This window comes from Phalacrocorax carbo, chromosome 1, assembly GCF_963921805.1.
Source record: "Phalacrocorax carbo chromosome 1, bPhaCar2.1, whole genome shotgun sequence".
Taxonomy (NCBI): Eukaryota; Metazoa; Chordata; class Aves; order Suliformes; family Phalacrocoracidae; genus Phalacrocorax; species Phalacrocorax carbo.
In genome coordinates, this window is record NC_087513.1 from 10,572,889 (window position 1) to 10,599,905 (window position 27,017).

The following is a 27,017-nucleotide window of genomic DNA, read 5'->3' on the forward strand; positions in this document are numbered from 1 at the left end:
TGCTAAAGCTCCTAAACTATGCCATAGGACCCTAATGAGTTTATGTGTCCAGCTAAGGTCATGCAAAGGTGTGTCTCCTAAAATTCTGACCAAATCAATCACTTCCACTTAAACATGCTGAACTCCTAAGGATAAATGCCTGTGATTTCTATATGCAGGCCTGGGTTTTTTTTTTCCTATTGCCAGAGTATTTCACATGCCTTAAATCAAGGAAATATATTTTTTCTGTCACTTTAGGCCAGATATTTTGCCACAAGTCACAAATTGCTAATCCTTTAGCAAACCCAGACAGCAGTCTGACATAGCTCCAGATTTTAAACACATTTTCACATTGGAGCCCAATGTGTCTTAATCATTTAACTGTGGAATAAAATGCATAGACCTGAAAAATACATCTGAATTTTTAGGGAGGATTTAATGTCCATAATATTTTATGCATTCTCATCCCATAGTACGATTGATCTTTTCAGTATGTCACTGGATAGTAAAGAGGATTGAAAACAGATCCTCCGAAGAAGTACTACCTCCCAAATAATCTTAATTATGTCAAATAGCAAAGAACTGACTATTTCAGCCAGTTATTTGAGGACTTTATTCCTAATAGTGTATCCTCATTTGGCTCGGAAAAGAAAGTTGAGTGAATATGGAAGGTGTAATTTTCAAAGTTAGTAATCCTCTGACAACAAGCAGAGCAATATATTGCCAGTGCTTAGGTCCTGTTGAAAATTAGTATTATTTGGATACTTTTAAGAAGATATTACATCATCAAATGAAAGGTTCTTTCACTGTTGGAGCATCCTAGTGTTACTCACCCACGTAACTGCATGCCTGCATTATGCTGACTTAAATAAGCCAGTAGGTTGCAACAGGATCTTATTAGTGTATTTGGAGCACATATTCCTTTTATAAACCCCATGGTATTGACTAATTTTCTATTGGTTTTAGATTTTCAGTTTCTTGAATTAAATGGTTGGATTTATATCAATTAGGCAGCTACCTAATATTTGGGAATATAGTAATCAGATACTGCTAATACACATTTTTCTTAGCACCAAAATTTAGTTTGCTTAAATACAAAAGGCTATATGATGTGAGATGTCTTTTCAGGTCTGACACAATATGTTTTTTTCTGTTGTTATGCAAAAACAAAGTATTCTACTATCTACCTCTTTTACCACGTGTCTTCTTGATGAGGCAAGTGTACAGATTAAGACAGGTCATGGAGTTGAGAGTTCATTTTGGAGACTTATATTTGAATTATTTTCTGCTAATTTACAGACATGTTCTGTGACTTTTCAGATTTTTTTAAATGGGAAAGTCAAGGTCCATCCTTCCTAAAAGAAGCCTCTGCATTGTGTATGAAGTGTGTCTTTCTATGCCAAAATAAAAATGTAAGGATAAGTGATTACACAAGAAAAAAGAAAAGAAATTAAAAAAATATTTGTAAATATACAGAACAAAATAATATTTGCAAGAAAGTGTCATGTAAATTTATACTAAAAACATTATAGTGCAAAAGAGAATGGAAATCAAGATGAGTTTTATTCTGTGCATTGCACTTCACTTTCTACTGTGGTCACAAAATTCCCCTGGATTCACTAAGTATTCAATTTCCTGCATGAGAAAAAAATCCAGTTACACCAGTGAAATGCTCTACAAATCTTATATTTGATTAATTTTGAAATAAGTTCTTTTGGTCCTCGTGTTACGCCATGTGAATGCACACATGGATGTGCAACATGCCAGAATTTAAAGGTGCAATGTTAAGATTAAATCAGACTTAAAAATTATATGAATAAATGGGAAAGTACATATGGGCAACAAATGGTTTCTTTGTTTAGAAATAGCACACCTGTTACATTAAGTATTTTTAAATTTTATTTTCTACAGAATAAAGTCTGTTACTGTCTTGGAGTTTTCATAATTTACATTAATTTCCACGGTGCTAAAGACTGTTAATAAAGCTGCAACTGTGTCCCACTGTGTGCTTAGTGGTGAAGTTTTAAAATCAGTTTTTCCCATGTGTTACTTACTTCATTGTTTCGTTACTTTGGTTTTAAGATAGTATTAGGAATAAAAAGAAGACCACAGTACATGGAACAAGAATCTGCAGTCGCTTCCCCACAATACTCTAAATATGATCTACCATCTTTCAATATAAGTAAGATGGATGTCTTAAACAAACAAACGAAAAACCACCAAACCCCCCAAAAGCAACCAAAAAAGGTACCAACTGCAAAAAGGCAGGGGTCTCCCAGAGAGCAGACCTTGATTATACTGCTGGAGCATATGCATACACAGTTAAGTATGTAATTAAAGGTTCTGAAATGGTTTATATTTCCTCTTAAAAAATGCCAGTATGATATGTTTTATTTTTTTTTGTTACCTGGAAAACAATAAAAATTGAATGTGAAAAAAAATCCCCTTACAGAAAATAAAATTATTTTTTCTCATAAAAATAATATCATAGGAAAACCCAACCAAAGCCTCTATATTTTTAAGTGCCTGATTTAGTGAAAAGATACAGCCTTTGTATTAACATTGAGAATAGGCTTAGGTACTTTGCTGAATAGGAATGGAAGTAAGCATATGTTATAAATTAACCGCATGCATAAATGCTGTCTTGAACCAGAGCAAAGCAGCACTTGGCATTAAAGAAAGCAATTTTCTGCAAGAAAAGTTAAATGTAGTCTTTAAATTTTAATGGTTCTGATTGACCTTTTCGTTCATTATTATTTATAGCCTACATTATTCTTCATTGTCTAAAATTATCAATTCATATCAAGTTAATAGCAAAATGCTTGATGCTCTTGGAAACGTCTTCTATTTCTTTTTAAACAACATTATTTTAATAATAGTTGAAAGTATATTATGCTTTGTGAGTCATAGTTGTCATAAATCAACCCAGAGCCCCATTTCTTTTCCCAAACTACATGTAGAAATTTGTAATTCTACTCCCTGTCCTCCATATGAGTTTTTGCATAATTTTTACCCGAACCACTGAAAAATGCCCATAAAATAAATTGCAGTGTTGAACTGCTGTGTTGAATAATCTGTGCGGAAACTGTCAGTTTTCTTCTGACATTTCTCAAGGGATTCCAATGTCACAAACAGCAAGGAGAGTTAGAATTATGGTATTAGCCTTCAAAGCTGATTATTAATGTGTAACGCTTATTTCATTTAAACTGACATCCCGTGGAATCTGACACATCTAACACTTGATCTTCAGTTATTCACCCCAGTGATGGGAATAACTTATTGCAACCATGGAATATTTGGTATGCTGTCCTAAAAGGTGAAGGTGGAATATTTCTCTTGGAGGAGTCATTGCTTACATTTTCAGTGACTTTTCAGACAGTTACACGCATCTGCAAGCATTTATGAGATGCACATCCTGCCTTATATCAAAACTGCTGAGATCCACTTAGGAACTTCTCCAAGACACACTGAAACCCAAATTTTTGTCTTCCTTCAGTGTTAGCATTAGATTATATATTTAAGCTACGATCCTTATTCAGAAATTCCAGCTGTTAAAATGTAATGACAGGATACTTTGCATACCGCCTAATGTTTTCATGCCATAGCCATATAGCTAGCTGTTTTAAACACATTTATGTCATGAATTTTGAAAAGATAGGTTTGTCTTTATCATTGATTTCATTCTGATTCTCAGTGGAAAAGTTAGCTACATTAGTAGCTTCTTCCTTGTGATACTATAATTTGGTGTACAGTGACACAAAATCCTTCCACATCATCTGGAAGACTCCCATACTGGCCAAGTCTCCCTGGTGTGAGTATCAGTGGTAATTTACTAGGGGAAGACCTGAATACAAAGTGTGGTTTGTGATGCTCTGGTGGGATCATGTCTTGTTCTACAGCACAAAATTTCACTTACTGTTCCCTATGTAGAATAAAATATAAGTCATACACTGCAAATCATGAAGTACGGATAATGCAACTTCAGGTATTGTTTCAAAATAATTTTGTTTCTACATCTCATCACTTTACCTGAGTATGTTTTTTTCTGTAATCAGTTTTAAATTTGTTACTTTTTCCTTTCATAGACAAGTCCATTTTTATTTTAATGTGGGGAAAAGTGAACAAAAAGCATTAGGACTAGAAAAATCTATTAAATTTTAACTCTCAGTTTATCTCCCCACATGCTTCTACATCTTTCTCGCTAAAAATTTGGGGTTTTTCCTTTGTTTAACTGATGCATTGACAAATAGTTTTGTTGAGATCCCAGAAAAGAAACTGTTTGATGAGTAACTTTATTTTTAATACCTGATTAGAGGATAAATAACATCAGACAGTCAGATTGTTGTTGGAAATATTTCCTTTATATCATATTTTATGATGATGACTTCCTAGGCTTTTGCACAGTTTCACAAGTTTTTCTTTCCCTTCCTGAGTTCTCTTTACTCTTTTTTTAATACTGTTGACCAAAAATATTATGGTATTTAGTTTTGAAAAATACTTGGTATGTGATGTTTGAAAAGTATGGCATGGGACTGAGATTTCCACACACAGAGAAATATTTCTTCATTGTTTGACATTTACCCAACAGCAGAGGGGGAATAACTACTACTGATGTGCAACTGAAGCTGATACAGCAGAAAATAATATATCCACACTACCCGTCTCTACTCAGAATGATTATTTTCTGCTGCATTAGCTTTAACATCAGGCGCTAGCGTGCCAGGGTTAGGCAAACATGGGAGCTTCTGGAGAGGTGAGATTCTGAATGCCTTGTTACCTTGTGGGTTTTAGGACTGTTACTTTAATTTTGTGTCAGTTTTGATTTCTGTTTTAATTTTAGGGCAGCTTTTTCATTTCAAGTAGACATGAAACAGATGTCTTACTTTACCAGAACTGCATTCTGGGTTACACCCGATTTTTATGGAAACTCTCTAACTAATGGGAATCTTATTTTTTGATAAGAAGTTGCAGCAAAATGGCATGTGTTATTTAGACAGGTGGGAATGCAAGACAGGTACATCAGCTTGGCTGGTCTGGGGATTAAGGAGTGGGTAATGCTTTGAAGGGTGGGGGCTTGTGACAAATTCAAGATTAATTGTTTTAAATGAAAAGCATAGAAATATTCAATTATTCATCAATGAGTGGGAACTAACAGCTCTACAATTTTCCCACTGTCCTTATACCTTTTATTTTTCTGTCATTTTAAAATAGAATTTTTTCATTATTATTATTATTATCATCTTACCAGTTTTCCATCACATGCAATGCTCAGTTCTCTTCTGCTCCTATGCTCCTTGTCTTTTATGTTTTTTTCAGGATAACATAACTGCCACGAGTCCAGCTACGTGAAGAGGAGAGCATTAGTTTTCCTTTGGGGGCAATTACACTTGTTTGTGAAGAGAGAGATTTGTAGGTTGTAGGGTGGGATGGGTGGAAATAGGTGGGTGATCTAAAGGAAAGTGGGGAATAGAGCATTACAGAAGGCAGGCACATAATCAGTTTTCTTTATCTCTCAAAAACAAAACTTTCAAGAGACTGAGCTGCATATGCTACAACCCCCTGAAATTACATGAATGTAACCAACAGCAGAAAAAAAGAACCTGCTATAAAGACATAAGGACTATAAGGACTACATACATTTAAATAAGGACTACTAGGACACTATTTTGTCCAGTCTAGATATACTGAGCTTTTTTTCTGTGCAAATACTGAGTTATTCTAATAAATACCTGAAAAGTCAGGTGTAATAAACTATGATTTTTTTATGGTTAAAAAGCCTCTTGGCCTTTGAGAATATTTGCTGTAAGGGAGAGATCCAGGCAGATCCTCCTCAAAATTCTGGGGTATTTGGGGTCACATGTAATTTTATGCCTCACAAAACATTTGCCTTAGTATGTTAGCAATGTGAACCTGAGATTAGTAGACTGAACAGGTAAGTTGCATTTATCCAATAAGTTGAATTATCTGCACTTCAGTAGACTTTTGAGTAAAACTGTTACACAGAACTGGAACTGCTAGACTATTGAAATATTTGCTAGTCACATACCTGATGCCTGGGTGGCATATTTTTTAAGAAGCTTTCATAGCTTTCTCTGTACTTGGTCTTTTGTTCGCCCCCATCTCCATGTTTTTGGTATGCTTTTTGGTTAATATATAAATTTAAAAAATATTGTGCCCTCACTTGATGTTTTAATCAAACATTAATGGACTCTTTTGAGAGAGCTGGGACAAAAGTAGCATTGCAAATGAAAATTTAAATTGTAAATTCTTTCTCAGTCTTTAAAGCCTAATATAGATAAATTAAACTAAGTTGTCAATATTCTTTTTATACTGTTATTCTCTTAAATCCACTGCAGAAATCACATCTGCTCTGAAAACCAGAATTGGGGATTCATTCCTCAACATACTTTTACAAAGAAGAGATATAAACATTTCAAAGCTACCAAGAGAAGATAACTCAGCATGATATATTTAACACTACTGGAAAAAAAGATGTTTAAAGAGGGAAAATACATTCCATGGCTAGATATCTATTTAACGTTTAGATAATTTTGAGAAAAGATAGAGGAATCTTCACTCCCTACTCCCACAGATATGAAACAAGTGCACTTTTAGTGCATATTTTACGGATTCTGTTTGGGCAGTGCACACAGAAAGATGATTTGTAGAAACCCAAAGAAATTTTACTAGTACATCAGTGAGCAACCGTAATTGTGCTTTTTCCCTAATGAAGTCAATCCATTGCAAAGGTATAATGAAGATAAAGCTCGTCTCTAAGGACATTTTTTTTTTGCCTGTTTACATTGTTTTCTGTGATTTTTTTTTTAAAGGATCATCTGTTTCAACTGGAATCGCACAAATTTGAGAGAGGACGAGGCAGATGTCCTTTTGACCCCAGTTCTTCCTTCACCTCCATCTTAATTGGTAATGATTTTTATGTCACATGCTTCATGGTCCTGTCAATCTGTCATTCTGGGTCTCTTTCTTCAGCACACCAAAGTGTTGTCAGTCTTCTATTGCAACCTTCCCTATGTCAGACTTAATCCTCATGGTGCTACCCACATTAATATTACATCCCAGACAGCATTAACTCCAGCCAGGGTGTCTCACTGAAGTGAGTAGATGTTATATGACACGTGCCATCCTGAAGAGATAATTGATTGTTGTGTAATTTTGGAAACAGAAAATTCCTGCTTTCCTTCAAAGCAAAGCAATATGTCTAACTTAGTCTTTTCCACCACTGAGATAAATGCACAAAATTTACTATTTTTCATCTACTGAGACATCATATGAGTAACAAGAGACCTGTAAAAATGTGAATTTAACTGTTTTTATGCCAAGCATTTATTGTTACATAAATTGCAGCTTTTGAGATCAAAACAGATTTTATTCAATGCTGCCTTTTAACAAAACTATCTAAAACTGGTGATTTTCTGTTAAAAGATCTTATACTCAACAGTTATAAAAATAGAATACAGTCTAAGTCCTGCAGTGCCAGAAAGCTGTGTTGAGATGCTGCTCCTTTGTGCCTTGCTGGTAAGAATAACACTGTAGAGCTGGGACCTTTGAAGTTGCAGTATAGCAAACCATATGTTTTTTCCTCTATAACACTGTCTTGAAAACATTTTGTGAGATCATGAAAACAGTCTTGACAATATTAGAGTACTTTGACTAAAAATAGAGTCAAACAGCAGGTAAAGGGTGAAAGTTAGATGCGCTTAGGGAGTAACACAGTTATTTCTGTTTTTAGAAAACAAATAAATGAAAACTGAGCATTCAAATGGAATAGTCATTTAAAAAAAGACCTAGAAAAACAGAGGCTAAAGATCAAATAAATTTTTCAACTCTTCAGGGAGAAAAAACTAGAGGATTTTAGGGGTCTCTGACATTTATGTTTGACTTCATATCTTAAAATCAGACAGCTAAAGTTTCTGATTATTAAGTACAATGATATAGCTCACCCATAGTGGCAAGGAAGTATTGGTTATGAGTGACATGCTTGGTTTATTTGTTCCTTTACATTAACAAATTACTTACAAGAATAGTATTCACCCATAAGGCCAAATCTTTCAAATTGCAGCACTTCATAAAATTATCGTTCATTACCATTAAAAAAAAAAACAAAACAGCTCAAAATCTTTAGTTATTGGGTTAAGAAGTCATGAAAGAATCAGAAAAAAAACTGCTGTATTTTGACTGACCTTCCAAAATCCATAAAGCACAGATTGTTACACTTTTCTTCCACCCTTATTTCTAAATTGTTTCTACAGTTTTTAACAGATTCCAGTCTTAGCTCAGCCTGGGAACAAAGACTCATCCCATGGAATTTGCTGTAGGCCTGAAACCTTATGGTCTAGTCTTGAAGTCCTTCTCAACCTTTCCTCAGACAGAACTAAGTAAATAAATTAACCCGATCATGTTCCTACTGTGAGATCAATGTGAATTTTATTTGCTTAAATGAAGCCAGATTGTCCCACTGAGCAGTTAAAGACTAATGGTTAGTCCTTGTGTTTCTGGCCTATTCATTAGCTTGCCTGGATTATGGGAGGTCCTATGGATATGAAAGAGAAACCCTTGCCTGATAAACGTTGATCAGAGTCTTGGACATCCACTGACAGAGACTTATAAAATCAATCTCACAAAGCTAACAGTTCTGCAGTGTGGCAAGATTAACAGGAGAAAATAATAAATTTTTATCAGATCACTGATACAACACCAAAAAAACAAACTTTCAGCCCTTCATCAAAAATAACACGGCCTGAGAAAGGTATTTAGAGGCTGCTTTTCTAGGCCTCCATTGGGAATTCTATAATTTCAAGTGATCAGAGAATGCTATTTCAAAAGCATAACAAAATTCTTCAAAGAGTTTATTATTTTATTTATGTTTTTATACTTGTATACTATTGGAATTAAACACTTCCAGCATTTAGGAAAAATACTCTAAGGAAGTTTGTATTTCCATGTATTCTATATTCTACAAACTTCTACTAACCAGAGACACACAGCTTACAGAATAAACAGAATTAATGCTGCTCCTTAGACTCCAGAATGCACATCCTTTATCTGTGTAGATATCCATTTGAAAAGGGCAGAAGACATAGATACAAGCACAGTGAATATTAAATAATCTTTTAATTGCCATTTGAAAATGAGACTGAGACTTCTAATGCCAAGTGCACTCTGAAGGAAGGTGTGCTCCTTCATTCAGCCAAGCCCTGATTCCATCTCATGGTGGCCGTGACCCCGTGACAGGAGATGACAACTACACCATGCACCCTCCAGGACTGGTCTTCCAGTCTTTCCTCCAGTGCTTGGAGGTTCCCTTCTTCTTCATGCACTCCAATTTTCTTAGAAAGTGAAATCCACTCCTGGTATGGCCTCAGCGTGCCCCTAGAGGCTGCACCTCAGAGTTGCCTCCACTCTCCCATGGAGGTTCAGCCAATGTGCATGACCTTAAAAAGGTTTTATGCAAACCTGTTAGCAAAAGCTTTCACGTCTCAGCATACCCTTCTTCCTGACTAAACAAGTCAAAACCTGCTTCCACCTCTGCAGGGCACATTAACAGAGCAGCCTATACCAGCGTGGCTATTGACTAACAGTGAGGATTACACTAACAAGGAAACTTTACATACCTCTGATAAAAGTTTAAAAGCTTTTAAAATCTTGATCTTGAAAGACGATTTGCACCATCACTAATTAGAACCAGATTTAGCTAGATTAATTTAGGAAGAGAATCTCTTTTTCTGTATCTCTTCATGTATTTCAACACGTCAGTTAAAATACTTACTTCAAGAAAACAATAGTTCGTGACTTGGCTTTAAAACTATATATCCAGCCTGTCATAAGTTTTATTACAGGTTATCTGACTTAGTGGTAAAGTAGCTTGTGATTAATTCCTTAATTTATGAACAATTAACTTTTAGCAATTTATTGTCAGCATCAGGAAACAGAATAGATGTTGGATGGCAGACAAGCTGAATAAAATGTGCATGTTTAGATAAACAGCACACAAAACTTTGGACTTCTATTTATAATGAACAATCCCATCTGCTTTCAATAGCCAAAACTATTTTTGATATCAGATCATGTATACTGATTAACTTAGACCACACTAGCTCTTGAGAGCTGAGAAATTAGTTTATGTCTGTTTTGTTACCTGCAATATATTACCAGCAAGTGGTGAAAAACATAAACAACATTTGAATACGTTTTTCTCTCCAGGGAGTCCATTCCAATGATATTTTCTGGTTTTACAGTTTTAAAACAGTTCCATGTATTTGTGTCTTTTCTTTTACTCTAGACAGTGAACTAAAATAATTACACTTTCTCTCAAAACCGGAGACAGAATACTTGAGTAACAGACAGAAAATACAATTATACAGAAGAAGTTTACCAGCTAAGCAATAGCTAATTTCTTTTGAATTTGGTTGTTTCCTACTGTGAAAAGTATCACTTGCTAAAAATGTGAGCTGGTATTCTGCTTTTATTTGTCCTGTGAGTAATAACTAGCTGACAGTCAAAGAAAGGCATGAAAGGTGCTGCTTGTATTCCACTCATCATCTTCTACTCCTTTATTCGTAAGAGAGCTACTCCACTTTGTAGAAAGTGATATAATGGGGGCTTTACACAAGAAGGACTACTGATGATTAATAGCTTATGTTTGCATTACCTTCCAGTTTGAAGCAGGTAAGCAAACCATGCCAGTAACAAATGAAGGAAACACACTTCTAAGGTGGAAGCAGCCTATTTTTAGAAATCTCTTGTATATATTAAGTTTTTGAAATTTAATCACGTTTCAATCTGGTTTACATTAGGGTTGACATCTAGGAATTCTTGGTTTTAGAATAAAAAGTTTGTATTTCGTTTTGTTAATATTTTGCTCTGAGAAAAGGGAAGAAGATAAAGGTACCTTTTAAGTGGTCCCAGCTGAACTTTGTTGTATTTGTTTGCTTGAAAAGAATGTTGGCTGAAAAGTATGCATGTATCACTTGAGCTAAAACTGGTTTTTGAGGTCGATGGGATATATTTTGTTGTTGTTGTTTAAATAAGGAAAGAAGAAAGTTTCTAATCTTGTTTTAGCAGAATTGACCAGGCTGTGTTAAAACTTAAATTTTAGCAATTAATTTGTCAAATACATGTAAGGCTGAGGATAGACTGGAAGGGGGGAAGAGTGAAATTGCTCAGTTGATTTTCACTGGAAGGTACTGGTTTATCAATGTGATGTGCAGCAGTATAAAAACCTGCAACCAAGGCAGGAGTGAGTTGATATATAGTAGTAGCTTTTTAATGGAGGAGAAAAAGAGTAGAAGTCTTGCCAGGATTTTTCAAGTCTCAGCCTCGGGTTGTCTCTAAATTTAGAATTCATCAGCACCTGTAAAAACCTAGCAGTGTACAAAATTTGTGGCATGGATTGAAAGGATGTGCAAAAAGACTGTTGAAAAGGAAAAGAGAAGATCCTCTTAATGTCAAAAGTGCAAAAGATCTCAGAATTACATTGGATGTTTTTGTGCTGAGATCTTTGCTAGTCACGCTCCTCAGTATTGTCTCATCACTTTCCTCAGGCAAGGTGACCTGTCTGTTCACGCCTGATACCTGTCTTATGTTTAGTTTAGTAGCACCTCAGCGTAAAAATCAGATTGATCTTCTGTAACTGCAATATCTTTCATGGAACAATATCTATCCAAGACTGGAACTTCCATTTTCTCCCCTAGGATCTCACAGATAAAATGAGTTGTAACTTCTTCCGTATATGGTAGAATGCCATACCAGCGGGTTTGTTATGTATACTAAGATTTTATACCTATGTCAAACAGAAGGAGTAGGTTTCATATCCAAACTTCTGAACATCTGGATTTGTAAATGTCAATCCTGATCACCAGCAATATGTGACAAATAATTTATCCTGTACTGATCATTCTCCAAGATTCACTATGGAGTTGAAAGGATAAAAGCATCATGTTTTGTACTACACATCACCATACTTCAAAAAAAAAAAAAAAAAAAAAAAAAAGCCAGCCAGTCTGAGACATTTTTTCAATTGAATTCTTAAAGGGGGATTTATGGCTAATGTAACCCATTAATTAGGGTTGTGAAGATTGTTTGGAACATTTATCCAGACACTGGCAAATTCTGTTGTTTAGCAGCTCTGTGTTGCTTAAAAAATAAAGCTCTCTATTAGTTTTGGGTAACTTTAACTTCTACTGATGCTATAATTTATACTTACTTTTCATTTCACTTGCCAATATTTTGCACTAAATTACGACCATGTATTTTACATGGCAATATTCATTTTTGTATGGTGAAGCCTAAGGCAAAACTACACTCAGCTCCAGATCAGCAGAGGTTTCTGAACCAGCCCCAGCTGCCAAAATACAAACTTTCCAGAATCATTGTTCAGACTTATGGTACCATTCAATTAATCTATATCTCCTAAGAGAAACAAAAGTCACACGTTGAGAGAGATCAAAAAGAAAAATCCTTGCTTTTACTATTATCCTTCATAAATTCCAGCAATTTTTTTTTTATGGATCAGTCATGTTTATTTTGATTGGGGGTTAGGAAGCTGTGTCACTGTAACCACCACTCAGATTAGCCACGAACTGTAAAATAGTTTATTTCCCTTTTGTGCAGTTTAATTCCTGCTGGGTTATTTTCTAACATAAGGATGCCACCTAGTGACAATAACTGTCTGCTTTTCAAATTGGGACTAAGAAGTTTCTAATCTAAATCCACAAAGCTATTAAATATATTATTCTTATAGATTGGTCAGTTAAGGGAAATTCTGCCCTTGCATAACTAAAAGATAAAACTATTGCTGGTATTTTACTAAAATAAAATATATCCAATATCACAATTTTAGATGGGTCAAGTAGAGATAGGCTGGATATTTGAACATATGTATGATCCGGTTGTATTCTACTACCTACAGAATTTGAAAACTTATTGGCAATCTGTATATTATTTCTAATATTTTCTTATTCTTGCATAATTTGTGAAAGCCACCTAAACCCTTTAGAAATGGGACCCAATTTCTGCTCCCATAAATTTTTCAGGAAATGTTCATCATCAGTTGGATGAGATCTCAGGTTCTGCCTCTACTCTGGTGAATATTTTGAGGATATGAAAACAAATTATTGCTGGACCAGAGAAAAATAGGCTCTCTTTCTCTGTCCACTGAAGACCTAAGACCCCCAGCCAGCAAGTTACACCCAAGCTGTAGTTATTCTAGGTAAAGTGGAACAGCTCCAGTAGGCTGACTGGGAAACCCCCGCAGCCTAATAAAACGTGCTTGTTTACAGAAATCACTTCTAAGGTAGCAGGTACTGTTTCTTATTTCTTCATCTGGGGAGACAACTGCATCCAGCCCTGCAGTGTTTTTGGCATGTGCTTCTTTAATTAATCTTTTATTCAGACATGCTTTGCACAGAGCCAAATCTGATAACTATGTTCAGGAAACACTTCCTTGTTTGAGGTCCAACCCGTGGATTCAAGCATGGTTTAGCCTCAAGCTGTATCCATGCAGTGTAGGCCAAATCAGTGGTTTGGTGCAGCTATCACTATTATTTTCCTTAGAACTGCACCTTCTGACACCTGTTGCTGCATTTTCATCCCATTTCTGGCTCCTGTTATGTCTGGTTCCTCATAAATCCAACATGTCCCTTTCAGCTCTGGGACCAAGCAATTCGTTGTTTCTCATTAGGAAGAGCAGGGCATGTCTGCAAGTGCTCAGAAGCAAAGCACTGGTGAAAATTTAGGTGCTGACAAAGGGTAGGTGTCTTTAGGGTCACTGAACTGAATTACAGTGAGATCTTTGAACTTAGGTGCCTGATGTGGCAGAGTTTACTGTGGCAGATGTGGTTAGATGTTAATTCAATGTCTTCATACTTTGTGTGTGAATCTATCCTTAAGTCATTAAGTCAGTTTTGAAAATGAGGCCAAGCCCATTAATGAAATTTAAAATTCATGTCCTCATGCTGTTCCACTGGAAATGTTGCTGTGCTGGTAGGATCAATGTTCATACACTCTTTAGACTATACGTAACTTACTGACTCGTCTTCTTACAGGAATCTGAGCAAATATTAATGAGCTATGTTTATAATGTAGTTCCTATCATATGCAATGAAATTAGCAAGTACAACGTTACCAAATTAGGGTTTTTTTGTTTTTTTAATCTATGGTCTGCAGGTGGTGAACTTTTCACTGGTCTCTACAGTGACTACTGGGGAAGAGATGCTGCTCTATTTCGCACCATGAATCGCGTGGCCCATCTCCGAACTGAACCTGATAGTGAACGCCTGTTGAAAGGTATGGGAAGAAGAAGGAAGAACACAGAATCAGAGAATGACTAGAGAACTTCTGTTTGACCAGAAATTAAAATTATAATGTTCATGCATACGTATACCCATTTGGACATTGATTTATTTAAACTATCTTTTTTCCATGAAATTTTTCATGAACCTCCTGCCAGGATGAACATTAAAATCTTTGATTATATATTGGATGTAACAAGTGGAACATTTTTCACTTCTAAAGTTGCTTTTAATTTATACCCTGGATATTCTGTACTCTTTCATGATATGCCAGATATAACTAAAATAATATGTTAAAATTCTCTATTTAATTAATGGGGGCTTCTAATTAGAACATAGTATTCTTTTTTCTAGATGAGATAATTTTTCCTTTATGTTGCACTAAAACAACTGAGTCTTTGCCAAGTTGTGTAGTAAAGAGATGTCATGCAATAATGCAAAATAATAAACATACAATGATCATATATTTAAATGAAATAAAGAGTTAAAGCAGTAAATTTAAAGAAGAAAAGTAAAATATTCCACAAGAAAAATATTGAGAAAAATCATGTGCTTGGAAATTCAGAAATTGTTTCATACTCTTCAATGTGAAATGGACCTGAATTTCAATGTGTTGAAATTTCTATGAAATGGGGAGTCAGAATCTTCATTTGTTTTGCTCCAAAAGTATTCCAATATTTCACCATAACAATGACATAATTATTGCTAATGTTTGGCAAGGAGAGTCAATAATTGCTTTTTGTGGTGATTCATATGGTGAGCATCACCTTTTCAGTGAAAGGACATAGAACTTTTTTCTCTCAAATTTCAAGGTGTTTTCTCCCAAATCAGAAGAGATAAAATAGTTTTGCTTCATACTTCTTCCTACATAAATCTGACCTCAAACTTGAATTAATTTTTTAAAAATATGTTTAGAACATGCTTAGATATACTTTAAGTCCAATACTTAAAGCTTTGCTGAACAAAGTGTTTAGACTGGCTATATATGAGTAGCAACAATCAAGTGGACGTTCATAATATGCAACTGAAGTTTCTCTTCTCTCTGGAAGATTTCATAATTTTAAATATAGAATTCTTTATATTATGGTCTCAAACTTTGCCTTTCATTTTGTCTGTACTTGAAATTTACATTTGCAGAAAGGGAATAGTCTTAAATGTATATTAAAAACACTTCAGAAAATTAGCAAGTGCTGAATCAATGTCTTAAAATGCAATGACTGTTTTCATAAAGAACGGGAAGTTAAAAAATATTTACATTACCCACTGCTTCTTAAGAAATCATACTTACTCTATTAATTACATTCTCATTTAAAGAACTTGTAAAAACTTTGCTACGATTCAGTAAGATGAAGTCATTCACAGCTTTGCTTGGTGTGGGGTTAAAAGGTACACAGGCATGGACTGAAGTCTGAACTTAGGTTTCAACTTTGCGGCAAAATGTCAAAACAGGAAATAATTAGAGGGTTTTTATTTCATGACAAAGATACACAATGCATCTTCTATCTGTGAAGACATATGTCTGTGTAACATCTATTAGCTGAACTACCAGAGCTTTTTCTTTATCTAAAAGGTTGTTTGTCTGAAGTTGATATTCTTACACCTTGTGTGTATGGGATCAGAGATTGTTATGTGAATATTAGTGCCAGGTTTTAGCCTAATCCAAATTAAAACATACAAACCCCAGAGAACAGGAGTGGGAAAAGGTCTTTTTTTTCTTGCACATATACAAAGGAATATTGATTTGTGAATTTGAGCTATGAAATTATTTCAACATTAATGCATTCCACATGTTCTATAGATACCCACCCATTAAAAAAAATCTCTATCACCCTATTCCCCTTAGGTAGCTCTCTGACAGTTAGATCCCTCATTCTTTAATTTTATTTTTACTTTGCTACCAGCTGATTTTAAGGATTGAAAAAATAAGAGAATGTTTTAATAAACTTGAATTCAATTCATTTCTGTTTTCGTTTAAAGAACCAAAATTCGTTGGCTCCTACATGATTCCTGACAATGAGGACCACGATGATAACAAAGTATATTTCTTCTTTACTGAAAAAGCATTAGAGGCTGAGACAAACACTCATGCTATATATACCAGAGTGGGACGCATATGTGCGGTAAGATCCTTTTTCTGATTCCCCAGTTAAATGAAGAAAAAGCATGCTCCTTTCTTTGGTCCTTCTCCCAGGCAAATATGATGTCTGTTAATGTATGTGACAGTAAGTTATAGGTCTGAATGAAAACCCTATATCTAAACAGCCTCAAGCATTTGAAAATTCAAAAATTATCTGAAATCTAGGCTTGAAGCTGAATTTTGCTGAGAGAGGAGGGCAATATTAGAAATCTCATTATTCAGCTCCATCTTTCTTTGTACTTATACGTGGTAACAGTAATAGCAGTTGCCCACAGGACACTCTTACCATCCATATTCTCAGTTCAGCTCAAGGCTCCATCACTCAGTATTGGCTGTAGGTCCAGGGCCTCCTGCAGCTCTTACAGCTGACATAAACTGATGTCCCCTTACATTCCTGGTGAGAGGACCAGCTCAGACACCAGTCCTCTCTGGTGTTCCCTCTTGCCTTCCTATTCTGTCAGCAAGGAGGAGACTTAGCTCACTTGCATTTGTGGAGGATCAATAGCTATCCTACTAGACAGCTGGCTTTTGCAGCCAGCTGGACAGGACAAGAGGCAATTGGCACAGACTGAAACAAATGAAATTCTATCTGAACATAAGAGGACATTTTTTTATTGCCAGGGTGGTTGAACATTGACACAAGTTGCCCAAAGTCTCCATCCTGGAGACATTCAAAGCCCAACTGGACATGGGTCTGAGCAACTTGCTGCACAGCTTGCTTAAAGCGACTTACTCTGAGCAAAGCAGTTGGCCTAGATGATCTCAAGAGGTCCCTGCTAAATTCAACTATTCTGTGATTCTGTAAATTTTAAAAACCTCTTTCTGATGCATGAACAATAGGAGGGGCATAATGTCAACCATCTACAGAGTACTTTATAAATAGTAATTTGCTACTGTTTTCATTTCATCTATCATTCTTCTTCTGAACAACAACTAAGGAAAATTGTGCAGATAGGAAACTAGAACAGACTGAATTGTCCAGTAAATTATTATCACAGCCAGGCATAAGGTTTACCAGAAGGAGCAGAAAAGTCCCAAGGAGACACCTTGCTTCCCTTTACTGCCCTGAATGACCATCCATTTCCCACTCATGCCAGGTTCCTGATGGGTTGATCCCATTGTTTTTGCTTCCCTGGCACCACACACAGGAAGGAGGTCTCAGGCAGTTGCTAGAGAGGAGCACCGTTAACATATGATCTCCCAGATTAAGCTGCCCATAATTGGTTCTCTCTGAACAACTGATGAAATCTGGGTGCATTCCTCTTCTATTAATTGAATTATGGCAAGGCTGATGAGAGGAGATCTCCCATGGGACTACATCTGCTTGATTAAAGGAAGGATGAGAATTTTATTTCTTAGCATCTGATTTGGTTTCTGAAAAAAATTGCATTCTTCCCTCCTAACTGTTGGGGATACATTCCTAAAACTATTGGGCAAAAAGCGAGACACAAGTTAAATATCTTCTGTCACCCTGAAGTATAGTATATTTCACATATGGTCACCAGCATCCTACCTATTAAAATTTCTTAAGGAGTATTCATATATAACTTAAAACATCTGAAGTATGCAAAATACCAAATTGCAGCCTAAGACATTAATGTTCACAAAGCCAGTTGGCTTTCTGAATTCAAGCCTGCATCAAGATCTGAAACAGAATTCTTTGGCCAATGTTCTGGTAGTTGTCTGAATAGATTGTTTAATAGTTCCCTCTAGTCTGAAATATATCCACCTAAATGTCTTACCTCTTGCCATGAGATAAGCCAAAATGCCACAGACCTTTCTCTTCCACTTGTCCAAAACTCCAAATTCTTTATCACTCAGACATTAACTTCACATCCATATGCTATAATTCAAATTTGATTTAATGAATATGAAAAATAGCTAGCTGGTGATTCAAGAGCTAGCTTTTTTTTCCAACTTGTACATTTGCATCTGAGCTGTTAACAGGTTTTGCAACACAGAGGCACCTACTCTTTATATTTCTACTTTTCTGAAGAAAACACATCTCTCCTTTCGTAAGATCTCAGTGTGAAGCTGAGGAAAGAAATTAATTTCCGTAGCTTAGAGTGAAGCTGTGAGAGGAGTTTTGCAAGCCTAATACAGAGCCTTCAACAGTCAGTACACAGTTTACCTGAATATAAGGTCATAGCTTGGAGGATGCTACCCAAAGGTTACAGAGTCTGACTACTAAGTAGTACTAAATGCTCCCTTTTCTTGGCGGTCTGACAGTTGCAGAAGAAAATGAAACTGTCATAGCAAAGCCAGAATTATTTAAAGTTCTTCAGAAGTTTTTAGAACACCATGTAGACACTTGCTTCAGACTTGCCCCAGCTGTACCGGCTCCATAGATAGACTCAGGGCTTCAGTGTCTAAATGTGTTGATCTAACCCTGCACTGAGGTCCTAAAGCAAAGCTAAACACTGCTAATGTACGCAGTACACCCAGTTAACAAAAATGAGAAATAAAAAAGCTTTACAACCGCTGTATCATTAAAACTATCCATGGATGCGGTACAGAATTTAAAAATTTTTATAAACCCACAGCTCTTAATGAGACCTGGACTTGATCAGCGCAATTTTACTTGAAAACCGACTCCAGAGAAATAATACTAGTAATTGACATGTGGTTTGAAAATGCATGCTTTTGACATTAAAAGATACAACAAGCAGCTAATTCAGCAGAGATGTTTGTGCTTCTAGACTTACTCATTCAAATTACCATGAGCATTTGTTTCTTTCTATGCAGAATGATATGGGAGGCCAGCGAATGCTCGTAAATAAATGGAGCACTTTCCTCAAAACCAGACTAGTTTGCTCTGTGCCCGGCAGAAATGGAATTGATACGCATTTTGATGAATTAGGTAAATATCCTAGACTGCAACAAACGTAAAACCATCATACAAAACATATAATTTCATGATAACACATCTTACTGTCAAATATTGTAATTGTATTCATTAACAGGGAATGGTTGTTAGTGTTTTGTTTCCAATGTATATAAAGTTCTACACATATGGCATTGACTATCATCAATTATGCTTTTACTTATTGCATTGCAAAATCCACATAAAATTAAATAGCATATATGATTAAAACAGGATTACACTCTTAACAAGCAATGAAGTTTCTCTAGTGGGGCTGAGAAAAGTAGTTTGCTACAAATAACATTGCATTTAAATTTTACAGAGGATGTGTTTTTGCTGCAAACTCGTGATAACAAAAATCCAGTGATATTTGGCCTCTTCAACACTACAAGGTAAAAACTAGAAGAAATAATAGCAGCAATAGAGGAATGTTTGAACAGCCTGTTGAAGAGATAGAAGCTGCATGATAAATATACCTTAGCAAATACACAATAAAAAGTTTAATCCCCGTTCTATTTACATCGGGCTTCCTTGTTAATGTAAAAACTGGTCTATGACACTCAGGGGCTTGAAGTCTCATTCAGTGATCCAGCCTATCTGGATCAGAAATTAATCAGAAGTTTCTCTGCTTGAACATTGCCTAGTGTCAAATTACTCCTGCATGCTTATAAAAGCAACCTATCAGAGCCACCTGTCTTCCTTTAAGAGCTCCACTGTAATTCAGCTTTAAGTAGATAGCAGTTTAAATTCCTACTAACTTCTTAGTGAAGCCTAAAACACCAGCTGTGATGCTGCTGGTGGCCTCCTTTTCCTCTGCAGCCTGGTTCAAGTGCAAGCGTGCAGTACCTGTTTCTTGGCCATCCAGCTGTTAGTTTAGGATGTAACCGGCAGAGGAGAGCAGCTGTGCTTTTGCCACCATTTCACTCTCCTGATTATTTTTTTTTAAATAAAGCAAGGCAGATCTGGTCATCTAAGGATGCAGGCACCTAGCATTTCCTACTGGCTCCCCATGACAGTCGGGACAGTTGGGCATCTAATTAAAATGATCTGGATCACCTTCTGCAGTCTTCAGAGACAATTTCTTTGTAGAGTGAACTAAGACTTCTTCAAAAAAATAATTAATTGCTTCTCTGGAGCTAAATGAATAAAATTTAAAAGTAAAAAAGGTACTTTTATGTGGGTTGGTCTCCACAGAGTGATGATATAACTAATAACACCAACCAACATTCCCACTCAATATAAAAAATCTCCTGTTCATTTCAGTCAGCATTGGATGATTCCCATCTTTCCAAAGAAACTATAACAGGAAAATCTTAGAGAACGAAAATGGTTAACTGCTTAAGCCACTAATCAAAGGCATGTAAGACCTGAGTTCAGTTTGCTGCACTTCCTCTGTGTTTATAGACAAGTAATTTAGAGCCAGTGTTCACCGCCTTCAAATTTTGGGCTAAAAACACAGAGCTTCCTCAGACAAATGTTGTAAATATAAATCCATTAAAGATTTTGTAAAGAACACTGGACACAGCAGTTATAAGAAAAGCATACAGGAAACAATAAGTATCTTTTTTCTCCCTGAATACTTTTGAAATGTAACTTATTTTTAATCACACAATAATACCAGTATTATATGTACAGAATGTGACATATGGCTTTAATAATCTATTTTAATTTTACTTCATAGCAATATATTTAGAGGCTATGCTATATGTGTTTACCACATGGCAAGTGTCCGAGCAGCTTTCAATGGACCATATGCTCATAAAGAAGGACCTGAATACCACTGGGCTCTATACGAAGGAAAAGTACCTTATCCTAGACCTGGTTCAGTAAGTACAATCCATTTTCTGTTGCTTTGCGAGGTAAATTAATTCAGGAAGAAAAAGCAGACTGCTGCTAATGTACAAATCTTCCTGAATTCACAGTCCAGAACATATTTATTTGAATATATACACACTAGCATTTCTGCAAACTGGTGGAATGGCTCAGCAATAAGTTTAATCGAGTACTAGAACCATACATTTCCAAAAGGAAAATAGGATAATTAAGTATTTAAAGTTTTTCAAAAATCTTGTTGGGACTTGAATGTAGCAACCTCGTGTTAAGGTCCTACGGTCCCAAAGTTAGGACCCCAGGCAATAGGGGTAGAAAGGGGTACCTCTATAAGGTAGGTCATATGGTGTGTTCAGAAGCAGTAAGTGTACTCCTGGGAAGAAACCTCACTTTCTATTGAGCCTATAGTAACTGTTCATCTAAATCTGGCTGCTGACATTGGTTTTTTGGATCTGAACCTTGATAACTTTAATTTAATTGCCAAAGAAGCAAATGAAAAATCAAGTTTATTTAAGTGCATTGATTGAACTATGAGGATTTTTCTAATGGAACTTTCTGGAGAACAAATTGTCCCTAATGACTTGACTTGAGAAAACAAAGCCAGGATGAACTAGAAACATGTACCTATATTTACATTTTTAAAAATGAACTATGAGGATTTTTCTAATGGAACTTTCTGGAGAACAAATTGTCTCTAATGACTTGACTTGAGAAAATAAAGCCAGGATGAACTAGAAACATGTACCTATATTTACATTTTAAAAAAATATGTATTTAAGATACATGCAATATTTTACAATGTAAATAAGATTATTATTGGGAAAAACAAGATTACACAAGGCAATTCACTTTCCTTCTATTGCCTGCTGAAACCAGGGCATTTAACAAGTGTTAAAGGCATTAAATAAATAAATAAATAAATAAAATTATACCCTACTTCAAGATCAGGTGGTTCTAGTTCCTTTTTTTTTAACCTCTTTTTTTTTCAAAAAGAATCAAATTTCAATATTTCTATAATTTAGATCAGTGCACAGGTTAGAAATGAGACACAGATTTTAACAAAAGTAACTAATCAGAATAAACATATTTGTAGGTAAGAAATAAATCCTCCATCATCTGAGGTCCTTCTTTCAAGACTGGTTCTTTCTATAAACAACAGTCTAGCATCCTCATGATTCCTTGGTTTGGTTTCAGACATCACAGAGTGACATTTTATTACCCTCATGTCAGGTTCCTGATCTATTAACATTCTTGTTCTGTACCCTTTACAACAAATATAGAAATATTAAAAGAACCTTGCAAGGAAACAAACTCAGCAAAATCACTCAAGTTTTTCACTAACATTCACACAAATTTCTTTAAAAAACTTTTTTTTAATGGACTTTAAGTGAAGAGAAGAAACAAGACATATTTTGAAAATGCAATTAACCTGGCAACTATTGTAGCATACTCTGCAACTATACCAGTGTTGTCATGTGGACAGTTGTTTCTGCCTAGCTCTTAGATTTTTCATTTGGTAAACAGAAATTCTGAAGAAAATCAGGAACTCATTACTTAGAGACAGGCAATTAATTTCTACAAGGAATTTCTAATCTCTGTGTTGATTTCTCAAAGGCATCACAAGTAGTCTTCATCTCAAACCCTTTTCCTGTTTCACTGTCTTTTTAGATGTTTCTGAAATGTCTACCCCTGCAGTATCTTAGGCCGGGACTGTCACATCCCAGCTCAGGGGATGAAGAGAGCAGTCCAGCGGTCACTGCCTGTCGGTGTGGCTTCAGGCTGCCCTTTGCACTGCAGGGGCCCGTCACCATCTCACAGAGGGGGCACAGCCAGGGCCTCCCCCACCTTCCCCTTCCTGCTGCAAGTCAGGTGGAGCCCCACGGCAGGCAATGCCAGGCTAGCCCAGAGAAGCACTGCATCCAGGATTTCTTCTTCACCCCATACCTTTTGGGAATACAGCTACTTACCCACCCATGGCAATTGTCACCTGTTGCAAAACCGCTTTTGTTTACACTCGCTGAAGGCCTACCCCTTATCATGTCAGCATTGTGCAGATTTTTGACTCTGTGAGATGCAAAGACATTTCTAATAGCTGTTTGTGGTAACACCCCACCTAGTTTTCACATTTCACCTCTCTCAGGGTACGGGCTTGCTCTCTTGAGCTTAACAGTGGAATAATCAGTTGCTGGGGCATTACTTTCAGTGTTGTTCTTTCATTACTAACTGAATCAATATTCCCTTTTATACTAAAAGCAATCACTTGCAGAAATAAACATTGCATACAATTAATTTATCAGTGAATCACAGGAATGAGAGGTAAAAAGGCCTTTTAGCTTATCTAGTCCATGCCAGTACAGCCTTTCTCCCTGTAGTATGATTACAAATGCATGTCCTCTCTCATTTTAAATTAATGTTTTCCTGTGCTTCTCTTGGGGTTATAGACACAAGTCAAAATGCAGAAGTGGATGCTCCAAAAAAGAGATTACCTAGGATTTAAACATTATGAATATGATTTGACCATCTTGATCAATCAGCTACCACTGTAGCAGTACTGACATCAATACCAAATGGATTTTTGTTTGTTTGATGCAGATCAAAGTCATTGATATTGAGTTAGGATGGAAAATCAGATAATTAAATTATCACCTTTTGAAAAAAATGGTTGAATTCTGAGGAATTTTTGGTTTCCTATTTGACATTTTGTATAACAAATCTACAGTTTTTGCAGTTCTACCAAATAGTGAAACAGCACCACACATGGATTGCAGAATGGCTCTATATTTTACAAAGATTATATGGTTCAAGTTCTTTAAGTGGTATTCATCTTTTTTTCCAGGCAGTAGAATACCTCACATACATTATTTGGACTAGCATTAAACACAGGCATGAATTCAGTATTAATGACTAAAGTAATTACATTGATATTTCCTAGCACTGAAGATTAAATGGTGGCTTTTTTTGGCAAGAAGGGGAGAACACCGAGCCAGCACTTCAGCAAGGTTGACAGTGATTTACAGAAAGGCTGCCCTAAGTTCCACTCACTTTCGATGCTTCTCTCCCTTGGCTCTGAATGGCCACATTTGGGTCCGAGTGGATTGTAGGCTCCCCACCAGGCAAGGCACAGGAGCTGAAACAGGTATAAAAGCAAAAGTGCAATTTTTCCCAGTGTCATGGAACAAGTTTGTTGAGGAACCAAGTCTTTCCTGGATGTTAATTGATTTAATCAGGTTTGTCTCTACATGTTGCAGAGCACATCAGAGGCTGAAATAGCTGGTTCTGACAGCTAACAGAGGATTAATTGATTCATTTTTGGCTTCTCATTTAGGGCACAGTTTAAAGGTATTTTTAACTCTTTTCCAGTAGCATGAAGAGATGGCATATTTCGGGCTGTAGCCCACAGTCTTAGGCTTCACACTCCAAAGAAAAGGTCAACATATTGGTAAGCTGAATCCCACTACCTTTCCCATTACAGGAGTGATGGTGACAAGAGGCCAAAAATAACCTGCTATTAGGCATCTCTGAGAGTCAGCACTCTTTGATCTTAGCTATTGAATGGGTAAAGATGGAGTCTATGAGGAATGAGAGTAGAGCTTAAAGCTAAATAAACAGAAAACCACTCTTAAGTGTCTCACAGGTTCTGATAGACTCTGCAATCCGCTGCTTTCTGAAGACTGCTTGAAGCACTGCTTCTGACATAATTTCTGCTCCTGTTTTGCTGATTCTTTTAGTGCGTTTAGGCTGTGATGCTTCTGGGAATGACATCAGTTACCTCAAAAATGGTGTTGATAGACTTCAGAGATGGATGCATCTACTGTTTCCTTTCTAGACTACTTGATTTTATTTAATTAAAAATTAAAAACCTGTAAAGGATTGTTTTTATTAAATCTCTCCAGGGCTAGAGCTCTGCAAGGGGAACCTGGCAATGCCTATCCACTTGATATGCTGTGCGGTGCATGGAAAGCAGAGGCTTAGCCTGTCTTCATGCTCCAGCTCTGTCTTTTTATTGCAAACAGCCAGTGAAATTCCATCACTACGTTGATTAGACAATTACTTTTAAGTCAACACTGAACAAATACTTTCCTGTAGCTATGGCCAAAAAGTGGAAACAAACACTGCCCCACTTGACAAGTGCAGGAGTTTGTTATTGTCAATTACAGTTGACCACAAGTTTAAAATTACTGTTTCCAGTAAACATGAAGAATATTTTATTTCGTTTTATTGATTGAAAAATCCAGTTTAAATAGGGGAAGACTGCTACTGTGGCTTTGCTTGAAATGCTTCTTAAAACCATACTGTCTTATGAATATTTGGAGAAAGTAAACGGTTACTAAGATATTTCCAGCTTAATCATAAATGGTTTCAATTAGACATAATGAAGCAAATTGAATCTATGTTCAGTTAGGGAACACTATATCCTTCACAAAGCATCCTAAAATTAACTTCTCTGTTTAACACGTTAAATTATCCTTAATTGCACATTTGACTGAAGGAGTAAGCCTCTTTTAATCAATCATTGACATAAAGTCTATTTGCTTTGCAAAACAGTAGATTGATCAATGCAAACATTGGTATTTCAGGCTAAACTGTGATATATAATACTGTCATTGTGAGTTAAGAATTAGAATCAAATGTAATACTACTGTTAGAATGTCTGAGATTAAGAACTGCTGTTGTTGCTGGAATCATTTTTAAGTGTGCTTAGTTTTTTATTGTAATACATTTTTGGAGTCAAAAGTAATAAGACCAGGGACTGATTTCAAGCTTTAATATTCTGCTGACTTTACACGGATGTGTCTCTACTAGGATCTCCTAACTCTATCAATGGCTATTTTGATTACATCTTTAATATGAATTTGGGGAAGATATAAGCACCACGATTTTTTGTCAAAATCTAAAAGTGTCACTATTTCTTCTGCTCTCAGTAGGCCAGGAGTTCCCTCTTTATAAACATGATAAAGCCAAGACTCTGTTCATCGTTCTTTTTTTGGATTCTCATGATTAATAATCCACACATGCATTAAGCATAGAGTTCACTGTCCCAATTCCTACCGCGGTATTCTGTGCCTGTTTTTATGCCAGGTTTTCTGTAGACTTGTCATTACACCTGAAAACAAGCCCTGCCTCTGACAATTTATTTGGCAAATGTTCAGGATAATCTATGTTTTCTGTTTTCGCAGTGTGCCAGCAAGGTGAACGGTGGACTGTACACTACCACTAAAGACTATCCTGATGAAGCTGTTCATTTTGCCAGGAGTCATCCACTGATGTATCAGCCCATCAAGCCTGTTCATAAGAGGCCGATACTAGTTAAAACAGATGGAAAGTACAATCTGAAACAACTAGCAGTGGACAGAGTGGAGGCTGAAGATGGGCAATATGATGTCTTGTTCATTGGCACAGGTAAATTAAAGAAAGCAAGAAAGACAATTGATCTAACTGTTTTTTGGGTACTTTTTTTTTTACCTCCAGGATGAAATAAATTAAGTTGTGGATAGTCCAAAAATAAAAAATCAACACTATATTCCTTTTTAACATTTCTTTCATGGCTGTGCCAGCCTTCATCTTACAGAGGAAGTTAGTAAATTTATGCATGTGTTTCACTGTGCTGATAACACATAGAAAAATAATGGCAGGGAAATACTTAAAGACTCAGAAGAGAAACTTAAGTATAGGATTCCATTTTTCTTTTCTTTCCAAACAAGAACCTTAAATTAAATTCCTGAACAACTAGCCTTATTTTTAAAACTTTAGAACCCAAACATGTATCTGAGCATAGTTCTGAGCTGAGACCTAGAGACCTGAGAGAAAGAAAGGTGTTATGATTTTCAAAAATATCAGTTCAGGTTACTGGCTTTATTCCACAGTTTCTTTTCCCCAATTTTGGAGACCACGACTCTAG

The 27,017-nt window shown here is 35.9% G+C and overlaps 1 protein-coding gene across 1 annotated transcript in view; it reads left to right on the forward strand.

The window, feature by feature from the left end:
* The window catches only part of SEMA3E (semaphorin 3E), a 146,734-nt gene that overhangs the window by 101,122 nt on the left and 18,595 nt on the right, over positions 1-27,017 (forward strand). The window contains exons 5-11 of the mRNA XM_064443815.1: positions 6,810-6,903; positions 14,164-14,283; positions 16,266-16,408; positions 19,171-19,285; positions 19,611-19,680; positions 20,970-21,114; positions 26,296-26,518. Coding sequence (XP_064299885.1) covers positions 6,810-6,903; positions 14,164-14,283; positions 16,266-16,408; positions 19,171-19,285; positions 19,611-19,680; positions 20,970-21,114; positions 26,296-26,518 — 910 coding nt within the window. The remainder of the gene's footprint in view (positions 1-6,809; positions 6,904-14,163; positions 14,284-16,265; positions 16,409-19,170; positions 19,286-19,610; positions 19,681-20,969; positions 21,115-26,295; positions 26,519-27,017) is intronic.